This window comes from Mirounga angustirostris, unplaced genomic scaffold, assembly GCF_029215605.1.
Source record: "Mirounga angustirostris isolate CCGP_5_RB_7025 unplaced genomic scaffold, mMirAng1.0.hap1 SCAF_12, whole genome shotgun sequence".
Taxonomy (NCBI): Eukaryota; Metazoa; Chordata; class Mammalia; order Carnivora; family Phocidae; genus Mirounga; species Mirounga angustirostris.
Window position 1 is genome coordinate 87167395 of NW_026991720.1, and position 14891 is coordinate 87182285.

General features: G+C 49.7%; 1 protein-coding gene across 6 annotated transcripts in view; it reads right to left on the reverse strand.

The window, feature by feature from the left end:
* SRPK2 (SRSF protein kinase 2) overlaps window positions 1-14891 on the reverse strand; it is a 245556-nt gene that overhangs the window by 12046 nt on the left and 218619 nt on the right. For all 6 annotated transcript variants that reach the window (XM_064575399.1, XM_045864863.3, XM_045864862.3 and 3 more), the window contains 6 exons: window positions 14795-14820; window positions 12920-13166; window positions 11783-12265; window positions 5372-5472; window positions 5150-5257; window positions 606-675 (listed from right to left, as the gene is read on the reverse strand). In XM_064575399.1, coding sequence (XP_064431469.1) covers window positions 606-675; window positions 5150-5257; window positions 5372-5472; window positions 11783-12265; window positions 12920-13166; window positions 14795-14820 — 1035 coding nt within the window. The remainder of the gene's footprint in view (window positions 1-605; window positions 676-5149; window positions 5258-5371; window positions 5473-11782; window positions 12266-12919; window positions 13167-14794; window positions 14821-14891) is intronic.

The window sequence follows — 14891 nt, forward strand, 5'->3', positions numbered from 1 at the left end:
GGAGAGAAAAAAAGGATACGGGAATGGGAAGGGCATAGGGAAGGATGGGATAAAAGAAGAGGGGAAAAAATTGAAATTAGTAAAAAATCAGAAATCGATTCAAATCAACAATGTCTGCGCACATCCATGCAGAGGCTCGCGGGGCTGGCGGGCCTCAGGCACCGTCTGGAGCATTCACGGTGACTGGTGCCAGCCCACCCCAGGCCACCCCAGCACTGCAAGCAAGGAAGCATGGAGATGGTCAGGTTTACAGCTGGAATTCAAGCCAGAATTCCCAGGTTTTCAGCTCAGCTCCCCAACAGGCAAGAGCAACGGGCAGCAGATCAGTGGACGAAAGGGACGCAGAAAGGCTCTGCGGTCCACACAGCCCGTCCTCTCCTGGCCGCTGGGCACCAAGCCCGAGGCAAGCAGGAGGGAGGGGCGCGTTCCGGCCAAGAGCGCTCCACGGAGCTGCCCAACCACTGTGCCTGAGGGGCCTTCAAGCTCAAGGAAAAGCGTTTGAGAACCAAAACACAGCTCTATTTCAGTACAGAAACATTACTTTCCAGAAGCTCCGGCCTCTCAGGAGACCCAGCCTCAGATATGCGGCAGGCAGCGATACTCACCTTCATCTCTGGAATAGTCTTCCCCAGAATGCGGTTCAAACAAATAATCTCCCGTTGCCAGCTCAAATGCCTAGGATACAACAGATGACATGCTAAGCACTCTGTGAAGCGGCCCCAAGGCAGCAACTTTCTCTCCTTGTACAAGAGACCTACACTTTATGAGGATCTGATCAAACCAAAGAGCTTCTAAAAAAGCTCAACACCAACTTTTTTCTTCCTTCCAAAAAGTTCAAAGAAATTTCAGAAATATTCTACATCTCCTCTACTGGAGGATGTAAAGCCTACACACACCCCCAACCCCCTTCTGGCAGGAAGCGCGTCGACCAGCGGCCGTGTGCAGGCATGGCTGGGGACCGCACCCCCACTCTGAATGGCGGGACCCGGACTCGATCCTGGCCCAGGGCGGACTCATGCCTGCCCTCAACCCACAGGCTCGTCTGGCCCCCGGACATCAGGTGAAGCCAATACCCTCGTGTCTTAGTAACCAAGAGCTATTTTCAGCGTCTCATCATTTCTTTCATTTCTGATTCAACCGAAGGAAAACCTAGAGTCACAAAGAAGGTTCTGTGGCTCCTGCCCTGTGCCCTGGGCCAGGAGGAAGCCGGTGAGGGGGACAGGGAGAGCTGGCCTGCCTCCTGGGCTGCCACTACCTGCCCACCCCCCAGCATACCAGCTGCGGGGGGGGAGGCCCTAGTGTTTCCGTTTCTGCTGGGCAGTCTTCTCTCCTGACCCTCGAGAAAACCCTCAGCCCTCAGGACCATGAGTTTAATCTGCTAACGATATATAAAGATGGCAACTGTCATTGCTGTGTGGATCCAATACCATGTTTTGAAAATCTTTTTTTAAAAAGGAGAAGGCTAAATCCTATTTTTGGCTTTTGTACACTTCTATTCTGTATTAGATCTTGCTGTCCTGAAAAGCACTCAGGGGCCTGGACCCCGAGCACTGATGCTCCCGGCCCTGCCCTCCCGCATCCCCCCATTTCCTCCCCAGGCCCTGACCAGAGTGTGGGGGAGGGGCTCACCACCACGTCGCCTCACCTTTCTTTCTTTTTTTTTTTAAAAGAAAGGAGGGAAGTGGGGTGAAAAGATGGTCGTCAGCTACCCCGTGAGAGCACCAGTTCATGAACTCAGGATCCCGCAGGACCTGGACATGCCCAGTGTCACAGAGAGTCAGCTGGTCACGCGAGCGCCGCAGGGCTAGGGAAGGTCCTCACCTGGGGCCTCTCCCCTCCACCCAATGAACAAGAAATACGCATCTCAGATCAGGGTACAAAACATCACACGTGGCCACAGATCCAAAGGGAACAGTCGGATTTCATGGTGAATGGCCAGGGGAGTCTTCCCCGCCTAGGACGAGTCATGAGGAAAAGGGGAGACCCTCCTGGAGGAGCCACTGCGGGAGCCCCGCGGCCAGTGCCACGGCTGCTCCTTATCCCTGCGCTTGAGCCCTCGCTCACTCTTCTAGTTAGTTTTCAAAAACATTTCAATCGGGTTGAGTCCAATTCTTACAGCCTAACACTAAAATATGTTAACTGAGCGTTCTTTGAAAGATGACCATTCTGATTAGCACCCATGTTATTTCCAACGAAACTCTCAAATCAAAGAAGCCCACAAAGAAATGATTTAAAAGAAAAAAGGAAGAGAAGTACGACGGAGGCTCTCTTGTCACGTTATCTGCTCCTAGTTCTCTGAAGAGGGACGAGATTTTCCTAACAAAAAGGACCTGCTCAACGAAGCAGAGGCAGGGTCACACTGGAAATGCGGGCCTCTGGGCTTTCCGGCCTGCTTTCATGCAACTCACGAAGTCACTCCCAGCACAACCTTTACGGTTACTAGTTTAATACTTGGGCTTGTTAATGCTTGGGAACCGTGGATTCCTCCTCTGTACTCGACCAGATCCCCTACAAGGACGTGCCCCTGGACCAAACTCTGTTCTCAAGTTCTGGGAAGACCACACGCCTCTTTCTTGAAATGCCGCCCCCCACCATTCTGAATAAATAAGGGCGCCTATTCTTTCTGTGATGTGCCCAGTGCTGAGGAAGGAGGGCGAAGTCTGTCAGACTAGCTTTTCTTACTCCGAGGGCACTCACTGGGGCTCACTGTGGGGCCCGCAGAAGCCACCTATCCTGGGGCCCTGACACACAAGTGCAGAGTAGTCCATCCCTCAGCCCACAGAGAATTTTTAGATCACCCCCACTTACACCTGGAGGGCCCCCAAAACTCAAGAAAAGGAAAAGCGGTTCAACAAGGGACATATTTCAGTTACTCTGCCTTATCTTGTTGCCCGCCTTCCTGACAACAGCGAGGACCCCCATCAATGAGCATGAGCACCAGCTGCCTCCCAGTGGCTCTCAACTCCACCCGGGCGTCTGTAAGACTTAATGCCATTCATGTCATCAAAGGACTCCACGCCACACCACCACCACCCATCCGGAGCTTTAATACAGCTTAGGATCATGAATTTAATATACTGTTGTACTTCTAAACTTCAGCACAAAGATGGGGTGGGGAAACACTGCCTTGTGTTTACCAGGTTCTCTAGAAAGAACAAAAGGGACCTCTCAGCCTCTCAGCCTCGCCCTTCGGGATGGAAGGTGGGGGTGGGGAATAAGGCTTGCCCCATTCCAGGCGGAAAAAAAAATTCACCCTGACGACAACCAACTGATTTAAAAATTAAAAAACAAACAAACAAACACCCAAATAGCCCTCGAAGCCCTGAGGGAGTTTACACCTAATCTGGGGGAAGAGGAGGTAGGAGAAAGGAGACAGTCTGCTACTTCTGTATCACGGTTCACAGGAGCGGAAGTGGCCAGGATGCGGACACCACGTGAGGGGACAAGTCCTTACCTCATGGAAGGCAAGACAGACAACCTGGTACAAAAGGGTACTGACCGCTCCACCATTATTCTCCTACCTCTGTGATCTTGTCCTATTTTTCTGGTTATATCACCAAAACTTAACACCCCAAATTAGAAGCACAGGATTTCAGAGTTGAAAGAGCCCTCAGTCTAATTCAGGGCAGCCTGGTATGGCCCCTTCTGTGTTGCTGAGGACACGTAAGGCTTGCCCTCACCACATCCTGAAATGGAACATTTCCCTCCCTCCCTACTGACCCAGCCTCGGGCTCGGCGGCTTCCAGGCCCCCCCCTCCCCCCCCCCCCCCCCCCCCGCCCTCCGGAGTCCCGGCCCGCCCTGTCCCTCTCCGCACAGCAGTCTCCGAATTCAAAGCAGCCATCACACGCCCACCAATTCTTTTCACCATTCTTTTCCATACCTAGCCCAACAAGCCCTAAGTTTCTGATACTCACTGAAAAACTTGGTTTTAAATATTATTATCTGGTATGATTTGTCAGAGCAAAGTGGCAACAGAAAGGCACACTGTTTCTGATCTATTTGGCCACATCTGTTGCCTGAGATCTTGATAACTTCACACAAACATCTACATTTTTTCTTATCATCTCGAACCACGCTTTTTACTGTAGCATCGGAGGGCATGCAGCCCAGCAAACTCCAAAGATTTGTTAATCTCTGAACAACAGATAATGACGTTTATTTGTCATTGCTCTTTTTAGTAAGAAGACAAAATGCCAAGTTTCATACACAAAGACTCTTGTTTTAAATATATCAGAGAATTTGCGGGAAAAAATAAAGTAAGAAAAACACAAAACAGCACCCCAAGCAAACACACACCCATCCCCCCCCACCCCCACCCCCCCGGCTAGGAAACAGGGCCAAGAAAGAGAAACTGAAATTGGCTTATGGATGAGGCCCACTCATGCTCAGCAGTTAAGTGAGAAAAAGATGCCCTGGCGAGGGCCTGGGGCGCAGTGTAAACACAAGCAACCTTGCGATGCAGCCAGAAGAGATGATGACAGACGGGTGAAAGAAGAGGTGTGTCCTGAGGCCCTGACAAGAGACGCCTGTTCTCTCTGGGAACAGACTCAGTCAGAGGGGATACGTGCAGCTACTGTGTCCCGAAAGTCAGTGAAGAGCCTACAGCAATAAGCCAGAATATTCTCTAGAGTTTGCCTTATAAAAGGAGAGACAGTAAACGCTGGCACAGAGGGAAATCCTTTCCTCTGCGGTAAGGTTTGTCAGAGGTCACCAAGAAGGGTTCCCGCCTTTCGACCTCAATCTTCCCCTCAGACACCCCGGCCTCATCGTCCTCCACCGCACAAGTGAAGGGCAAACCTGCATACGGCCTGCAAGCTTTCGGAAACCAGGAAGCATTCCTTGAAGAGACTCTGTCACCACAGCAGAGGGTGTGATTCTCGGGGCGGTGGCCTGAACAGGGCCTTGACCAGAGACTATCACAGGACTAAACCAGACATGCCCAATCCCCGCCCCCCCAGCAGACAGGCCTGAGAAGAATTCTTCCATTTCTCAAGACACTCAACACAGCAACCTTGCCCTCACCCATCCCACAGTGGACAAACCTCACAGTCGGGAAAACACAGACCACATGCAGCGGTGGCACCGTCCCATCGTGGGCAGTAAGGGGATGAGCCTCTACACAGAGAAAATGGCCACGGCCGTTCTTACCATACACGCTGTACTCCAAATGTCCGCAGGCGTACTGTAACCTGCTCCTATCAAGACCTCTATGGATCTATACTGACGCGTCTGGATGTCTTCTGTGAAGTGTTTATGCTGGAAGGGAACACACTGTATTACTACGGAGGAAAAGAGACATTAAAAAGGAAAACAAGTATCTTCTAATACATGATCATGAGCAAAATGTTCTGGAAAGAAGGCTCTACTTACCACCCAACAAGCATTTCCCAGGTCGGCAATTTTAACTCTAATCTTATCTGCGTTCCGTGGATCCAGGGGATTCACCAACAAGTCGGCCGCCCGGGTTTTTGCTGGCAGGGGCAAACAGCAGGACAGTCAGTGCTGGGGGCAAGGGGCTTGCATGCGTGCACACAATGTTTGCCGGGCACAGCCTCCTTTTTTAGAAAAGGGATGGGATGACCACTTAGGCCTGGAACCCTGTAAGCTGGACTCAACAGAATTTTAAATTCTTGGTCTCTATCCCTGGAAGGTATTTCACAAAAGAGAGCACACTGGGCTGCCCAGACAGCTCCCTGACCCAGCCTTGTCCTTTCTCCTTATATCCCTGATTCCTTCACCTCTAGGTCGACCCTACTACTCTGCTCCCTTTTGCGTCTTTCTAGCCTCTCCTCACTGCATCAGAGCCCACAGCGGACCACAGCGAACCCACTGGTATGTTATCACGTGAAACACAAAGGTAGTGAGGACACGGTCCTGGGGGGCCGATCCCTTTGTAAGTGACACACAGTTCACCTGGTAACCACATCCCCTACCTCTCCTTCTGCTTGGGCTGAGCACACAGACCTCAAAGGTTAGACGATAGTTGATTAAGCAATACAGATTAAAGGCCATGGCTAATCAACTTGGGTTTAGCCCAAATTTAACCCCAGATGAGACCCTGAGAGAAGCTCAACAGCACACACAGGGTTACTAGGCTTCTCAGGGCTCCTGGCACCAGAAGAGCTTCTCAGACAAGTCCAGACCATGCCTGAATCAAGCATCGTTAACCAGGGCTCAACTGACAAAGGAAAATAACCTGACGGGGCCCAGACAGAAAATCCTGAAGTGAGTAAGCGTCTTCATCAAACCTCAAACTGACCAAAAGCTTGGATTTTTGGAAAGGAGGAGATGTAACCACGGCACTTATTTATTGTAGAAGTCATTCTGAAACGGTATTGACAGACTAAACAGAAAAGTCCACTCGATGCAGAACATTAAATAGCCTTTAGTTCGCTCAAAGCTGGGCGCTGCTAAAGCATACCCAACCTCCTTTTGGGTATGTCCATGCCGTGGAGCTCCAGCGCTCAAGGGCGCTCCGATTCCTTGGCATCCTCATACAAGCGGCAAGGCGCCCAGGAGCTGGGGTGCCCACAGAGCTCCCCAACATCTTAACCCTCAAGACCCACTCCTCAGGCTTGTGGGTCAGCACGGGCAGGCCAGGCTCCTGTGTTCCCTTTCTGCCATCCGCCCAATGACCACTCACTCTCTTTATAAGGCTGCTGGTGCACTGTGGGCTTCATCAAAGGCGGTCTGAGCTGGCAGAACAAACACAGGAACTCACAAATGAAGAGAAGGAAAGCAGCAAAGACCCACATGAGGACGCAAAACGTGTACAGTGACTGGGGCACAGGCAGAGGACAGAGCTCCAAGAGGAACGTCAACACGCTGACCCAATGGATAGAGCGGCAGCGCTAGAAATGGCCAGAGGAATCCAGCAGGTCACTCAGTCGAGGAGAGTCAGCAGGCAAGAAAATGGAAGCTGGGGTTTGAGGAACTGGGCTCCGTAGCTCAGGGGTTAGAGCACTGATCTCGTGAAGTCTGCAGAACGGAATTCAAATCGAAGTTTCAACACTAACGAGTTGTTTAAGACTCTGGCAAGTGCCCTAAATTCTGTGAGGCTCAGTGCTCCAGAAAGAAGAGGAAGGGGCCGTGCCACCCCCACCCAAACCAACCAACTAACCAGCCAGTCAGCACAGGAGAGTCAGAACCGCCCCCACCAACCCTGGGCTGAGGCTTCCACTGGCCAGAACCAAAGCCCCACTGGCAGAGAGCAGAGGGGAAGCCAAACAATTCTGATCAAAGGTCTAAGGAAGAAGGGGGTGAAGCTCCAGTTCTGACTAGCCCAGAGTAAGTTGGTGCCTGAGGGTACTCGCAGGGAAGGGCGGGTCTGTGATCACCACCCATTCCCAGGTGTTTATAAAGACATTTCCCACGAGAGGAAATGCACTGTAAAAAACACAGCATCGCACATGTTCAATACAGTTTCTTTGCATTTAATCCCCCTCATTTATGATCACTAGTCAAAGTCTCTTTGGTGACAGGCGGTTATCCTCCTGGTTCAGGTTGGTCAACAGGGACCCTGCTCACAATGACTTCCAAATAACAGAGAATTCATTTCAGAACTTTAACTGGTGACGAACACAAAGGAGGCTTTTAAAGGAGAATCTACTGTAGTTGTGACTTCCTTTTCTCAGTGTGATGATTACTTGGGCTAGGGTACCTGACTGCATCCCTCAACAAAGCCCATTTAAACACAGGGACCCTCGTGTGTGCTGTGTGCTCATACCAACTTTGCTTGGCCCGGGAATCGGATCAGCTCCTCTGACCATGTCATCATTGGGAGGACCTCCAACAGCCCTTCCTTGTTCTCCGCCTTTGCCAAGGAGGGAATGAAAAGTGGGAAGAGAGAGGTGGGGAGATGTCACTTCAGGAAGGCTGGGGCTCTTAAATCATCTCTGATGACCTGGTATCCGAGTGACACCGTTCATTCCATGTGAAGCTATCTTAGAAACGAGTAAGATGGCAGGATGGTGCCTCCGAGTGACGAGATGGCCGTCATGGCTTATCTGCAAGGCACTGTGCTGGGTTCACGTGGACTCTTTATATACTTTCAAACGTCCTTACAATAAAGGCACGGATACCTTCTCTATAAGCAGAGGTGCGGCCCCAGGCCCAGGAAGGAGCAGCACTGGGAGATTTAATGCCCGCGCCTGGCCCATTCATTCACCAAGTATTGACCGAGTCCCTTCTGTGTACTATCTTGGCACTCGGAAGAGCATGAGCAAAACGTGTAAGTAAGGCTCCTCCACCACACCCCAAATTAGGAAACTCATGTATCAGTAGGCAATAAAGTAAATACGATGACTGCCGCAAACGCCAGAAAGAAGAAAAACAAAGAAAGGAGATGGACGATGAGGGTGTGCAGGGGAGGTCTTTCCAGAGAAGGTGATGTGTGAGGAGAGGCCTGAACAAAGGGAGACACGAAGGGCGGGAGGCTCTTGGCAGTGGGGACAGCAGGTGCAGAAACAAGCTTGCACTTTTGAAATCTATGAGGAAGAAGCCACTGCGGGAGGGGCAGGGGGAGCTGGGGGTGGGGGAGAGGGCAGTGCCAGGGAGCGAGCTGCTGGGGAAAGCTGCAGAGAGCTCCTGAGCTTTACAGAGCAACGCCTCGGGGTGCTATTCTGAGTGGAAAGACACTGCAGGTCCTCAGGGAAGGAGGGGGCAGCAAGACGACAAGGTGTGCTTTGAAAAGCTCTCTCTGGACTGCCCTAAAGAGGACAGACCGGGAAGCAAGAGTCGCAGCGAGGGCAGCGACCTGGGTCCCTGCCAGGTGAGGGTGAGCACCTTGCAGGGAAAGCCAGCAGGACCAGATGGGATGGGCCAAGATGCACACTATGGCTCTAGCAGCTAATAATCCAAAAGGAATCCTGCCTCCTCAGCCTTCAGCGGCTACCCAGTCGCTCCAGGGAAAAGTCCACATCCTTCCGCCCGGCATGTGAGTTCTTCCTCCACCCTCTCCTCCTGGCCTTTTTCTTTTACTACTCCCTAACGTGTGTATGCTCTGCTGTCACGACAAGGATCCACCCACTCTGAACACAGCCTGTTTCTCTGGCCTCACGGCCACACAGTGGCAGGGGGCCACCAGCCGCCCCTGGGCCCTGGGTTCCACGCAGGCAACAGAACGCCTCCTGTGCAGAAGGCTGCCCATGGTCGTCGAGCCAAAACCGAGTGCCTCCAGACAAAGGACTGGAGAAGGAGATCCTGCCCCTGGGGTGGACCTAGAACTTAACAGTAGTGAAAAGGTCTGGTTGGTAAGAGATTTGGATCAACACGGAAAACGGACCTCCTACTTCGCCCTGACGGGACACTGGTGAGCAGAAAGGGTGCTGGGGATGGAGCGTGCGCTAGACAATCAGATTCTGATGGTGAGTGGGCAAAGGCGGGACCAAGGGAAGAGGAGACGAATACAGCCAGGTATCAATAAAGGCTTATCTCGGCACTGACTTAGATGCTGAAGATACAAAGACAAAAACGCACAGGGCTCTCAAAGATTTTACATCCTAGTGAGGAGAAAGAGAAGGGAAATAATGAGTGTTTGGTTAAGAAGAGCACAAGCAGTAGATAAAGAGGGGGACCCGGGCAGGCTTGTGCTGGAGCTGCTGGCCGGCAACAGAGGAAGTTGGCTGAAAGGACGGACCGGGGATGTGGAGGAGGAAACGTTCCAAGCAGGAGGGAAGGCCTCAGCAGAGGCACATAGACGCTCCTTATTAGATCTTGACAGTAAGCTGGGGAGAAGTGCTAGACTTGTGATTGTGGAACTTTCTCAATGTTTACTCCATTAATAAAATATGTCTGCACATTCACCTCCCTATATGCATATTTATAAATTTTACACGCTACTGTTCCTATATATTCTGTACATTATAAAAGGCAAAAAAAAAAAAAAAAAATTAGTCACAAGAACGACTTGGAGACACACTGACTCCAGCCTGGGGCAGGGAGAGTACGAACTGGGAACATGGCTCTAGGAAGTGAGGAAGCATGCAAAGAGCACTGGGGTGTGTCAACAGGAAAGAAGAGACAAGTGGAAGAGGCTCACGTGGCCCAAATTTGGGACAATTCTGGCATTAGAAAACTAGAAGCTGTAAATGATTATAAGACATAATCCAAAGTGTTAATGAGAACAAAGAATCCTCGAGCACATGATAGGAAGGGACGTGTGAGAGACTGCAGGGCAGGAGGCTCACCCAGAAAGAGCATGAAAGCCTCACCTTCTGCATCTCCACCATCTGGTCGCTCCTGAGTTACATCCTTTCATAATAAATCAGTGACCTAGCAAGTAAATGGTTCTCCTGAGTTCTGTGAGCTGCTGTAACAAATTAACTGAACCTGAACAGGGGGACAAGGGAAACTCCGACTCAGCTGACGGGTCAGAAGCAGCAGTGACAATATGGGCTTGTCACTGGTATATGAAGGTGGGTGGGGGTGTCTTGTGGGACTGAGCCCTTTTCTTTGTCAGAGAGAGAGAGAGAGACAGAGTGCGAACACGCACAAGCAGGGGGAATGGCAGGGAGAGGGAGAAGCCCCCAATGCGGGGCTCCATCCCACGACCCTGGGATCATAACCAGCTGAAGGCAGACGCTTAACCAACTGAGCTGTCCAGACGTCCCTGGGACTGAGCCCTTAACCTGTGGAATCATCTGATGCTGTCTCCAGATGGTGTCAGAATTAAGCTAAATTATAGGACACCCAGCTGGTGTCAGAAAAGCTTCTGGTGTAGGGAAAACACCCTACACACACATTTAGTGACCAAAGGTGTCAGAAGTAGTGTGTGAGAGCGAAGGAGACACACAGAGGTGGGTCTTTCCCTAGATGAACCTACCTTCCATGTGAGAGCATTTTATAAGCACCTTCAAAGAGTCCTCGGTTGGAGTAAAAGTAAAAAGGAACAGGATATGTCTACCCTAGTAAAAAAAAACAAAAACAAAAAACCCCCACATCCTTAGGATGATTAGCTAGAGCCAATGAGTAACAAAGACGGCTCTGCAGGTCTCCCACCTGCTGGACTGAGAGGGCTGCGGGATCCCTCTTGCTCTTTGCAGGGCTGGGTCAGCGCAACTGACTCATCGTGTGGTAAACACTCTTGTCAGCAGAGGGAACAGAGGAGGTTTCTGAGCTATTTCTCTGTGGGCTAGAAGGGAAGCCATCTGGGTGATGCCCCACGTTTGCTTACTGGAGTCCCTTAGCATAGCACAGGCAGAGATAGGTCACGTGGCATTCACTCTCAAAACAAGGGTTGGACAGAGGTTCAAATAATGAATCACATTAAAATCCATGCCACTTCCTTTAAAATGGCTTTAACATTTCAACAGCAGAGTTCTACAATCAGGAACAACCATCGAAATAAGGGAATTCCTCAATACAGACAAAGGCAAGTATATTTTTTCCCTGAATACAAACGAAACTAAACAAAACCCAAAACTAAATATAACCTATCCGATGGAAGTACAAATTATAAACTACATATTCTATAAAAGCTACAGCACGTGTAACCTGCTGGACCGTGAAGTTTTTTTTTGCAATCGTAGGTGTCACTAACTGTAAGGAGTAAGAGAAGCTCAGAAATGGGACTGATACTCAGAAAGCAAGAGGAAGCCTAAGGGGCACCGAATACATTTTAAATTACACTACTTATTCGGGGGTACAACAGTAATCCAATGAAAATGGTTAATGTGTACATACATGACGTGACCACCTCCAGCCAATTCCCTTCACCGTGTGTGTCAAGGATACGATACCCGGGCCATTGAAAACAGACACCTGGTGGGGAGGGACACTTACTTTTTGGCAGATCTCCAGTGCTGGAGGCTGAAACCGTCCGGCTTCTGTCATGGGATGGACTGCTTTCCTCAGGCTCAGTAAGTGGGGATCCCTCGGAAAGCGCAGAGCCACAAGCCACAGGTTCTAAGGGCCCAGAGAACAATGATGTGGAAAACTCTGGAAACTGTGACTCGGGAATTTTATGCCGTCCATTTGGCAATTCACCATTGAATTGTTCATAGGAGCGGCTATATGTGTAATCGCTTTCTGCATTTGGCTCATCAAGGTTATATTCCTCAGGATTTGGGCAGTCTTCTTCTTCATCATCTTCATCATCCAGCTGCTGTTCCAGTAAGAACGGACCATTCTCAATATGGCCATTGGTTTTGGGGGATTCTATCCACGCAGGGTCTGTGTTGGTCAGTTCCTGTTCAACATCATCTTCATCTTTCTCAGTGTTTTCTTTCTCAGTGTCTTCTTTCTCTTCCTGGTCCTCAGCCTCACCTTAAAAAGTTGATGGGTTAAGAATCAGAATGTGTCACTCTCCTTAACACAGCAGCACTAGGTACATATTTCCTCCAACAAGAGACAATCTTAAATGTGCTTAATTTAGGGTTTTTTTCCCGCCTCAAGTAAGCTCTATACCCAACATGGGGCTTGAACTCATGAGCCCGAGATCGAGTCACATGCTCCACCGACTGAGCCAGCCAAGCGCACTGAATGTGCTTGATTTACGTACTACGTAAGGAAGATCTTGGGTTTTCTAAATCTTATTTTTCATTTAGTAAATAACTGGCTAAACGCTAGATTTGGGGAGAAATGACTATTTATAAATAGAGCTGCCTTTCCACTTCCTCCCTCTCTTCTACAATCTTCAGGAAATGTCCGTGGGTACATTACTGTTAGGTTAAAGGTTAATTACAAAATAAAGAACAATCATTAGCAGGCTCGAGACATGGTGTTAGAAGTCTTCCATTTTGAAATTCTAACGTATTTCTGGCATTCATTTTATGAATGAAGTGGCAGACGGTTTCCCACATTCCCCAACCAGGAGCCGGAAAGAATCGTCCTCACAACCGGGCAGCAGCACCAAGTGAGCCTGTGTGGTGACCCGGCGGGCGCCCAGTAAGGAAGCTGCAGGACCCCACGCAGACTGACCGTTGTCATTGGCAGGCTCGCCCTCGGCCGCATCCTCGAAGCCGGCAGCTTTGAGTTTCCCCTCTGGGCCGTATCCATCGTCCTGTTCATTGGAAGGTACCGCTGTTGTGATGTTTTCTTCTATTATTTTCCTCTCGGCTTCTCGCTCCAATTCTTCTATTTCCTGCAGGCGCTTTTCCAGTAACTCGGCCTGCCTTTTCTGCTTCTTTTTCAGTTTTTTCTTCTTGTTCTTAGATATTTTTCCTATCTACAACATGGCAAGAAAATACCACAGGTCAGCCGGCCCCTCGTGAAAGCACTACGTAAGAATACAAGCGCTAGCAGCATGGCAAACGGACAAGTCCTGGTTCCTCAGGGCCTATCTGTGACCACCGAATGCCCAGACACGAGATCCACCTCGTGCTTAGGGTTACAGTAAAACCAGAAGAAGCCTAACACCCAGTAAGGGGGCTACCAGTAGGCCCTGCCCGCAGAGGGACACACAGCTGCCATCCTAGAAGTCTGTTTCAATTCGACGTTAAGAATGGAAAATGCTGAGCCTCTCTGGCCTTTAGACAAGAAGCACTTCTTGCAGGTTTGGTCGCCGCCGAGACCACAAACTAACATATCTCCTCTCCTCTCCTGTCCGTCTTACCCAACTCTGTGCCCTGAAAGAAATGCCTGGCGACACAGCCACACTACCCTCACTGCTGGTCAACAGCCAGGACTGGAGGAACTGTCAGCCGTGAGGAGTAAAAGAAAGAGCCACCGTCTCAGTCTGCCTCCGATCAGGCCGCGTGACTGGGTAAGGGCCGGCAGGGACAGCCTGCAGTCTTTCCACAGAACCAGCATCGAAACAAGCTGCTCGAAGCACAGCAGGCCTGGGGGCGCTGACTCGGTGCCTCAGCGAGCCATGCGGCGTAATTACGACAAGCCCTCTGGAACTGGGACTTCCATTCCAAAGCGAGGGCTGCTGGGAGCACGCTCCATTTCTCAACATTTCCTTCGCATGCTCCTGGCTCGTAAAGCTCTTTCAAAACCTGTAAGTGACTCATCAGCTCAAGACATATATATAGATTCTATCCTCTACTGGAACTAGGCAGGTTTGGGGACACGGGGGTAAGATTTAATTCCAAGCAGCTTGTTTCATACCACAGACAGACAATACTCTTTCACATTTGACTACTGGCTGGAAAACAAATTTGAGTACAAGCTTCAGAAGAGTAGGTATCTTGGAGGCAAATCAGAACTAATATTAAGTGCTTTATTAATAATCACACTTCAAACTCTATCTGGATCACATCACATTTCACCCGACTCAGCCAATAGCACCCCAGAAAGTGCACAGGGAAAATGAAGATCAAATGTGGAAAGGCTCAAGCTATTCCAACTCTAAAAAATCACTTCAACTTATCGAAACAGTCAGTCTTGTATATTCAAGGATACAGAGCATTTATAAGTATGCCTGTCTTTTATTTATTTTTATTTTATTTTATTTTATTTTTTTTAAAGATTTTATTTATTTATTTGAGAGAGAGAGAATGAGAGAGAGCACATGAGAGGGGGGAGGGTCAGAGGGAGAAGCAGACTCCCCGCCAAGCAGGGAGCCCGATGCGGGACTCGATCCCGGGACTCCAGGATCATGACCTGAGCCGAAGGCAGTCGCTTAACCAACTGAGCCACCCAGGCGCCCTGCCTGTCTTTTATATTACTATGTAGTAAAGATCTACAATTGAGAACGTAACAAAAAAAGGTACAATCCATTGCCCCCAAACAACCTTAAATGAAAAACTGTTGCAGAAAGAAGCAGAGACTAATGTTATAACTTGAAAAGCTGGATAAGGAACGGCTGCTTTTAACATGAAGGTGAATACAAGTGTACGTGTAAGTACTTACGGGTTTTTGCTGGGGAGCCGTACTCACTAAAACAAAATGAAACAAAATGAATGTTTAGAGGAAAACAGATCTGTATCTTTACGCAGGTAATCTGAAT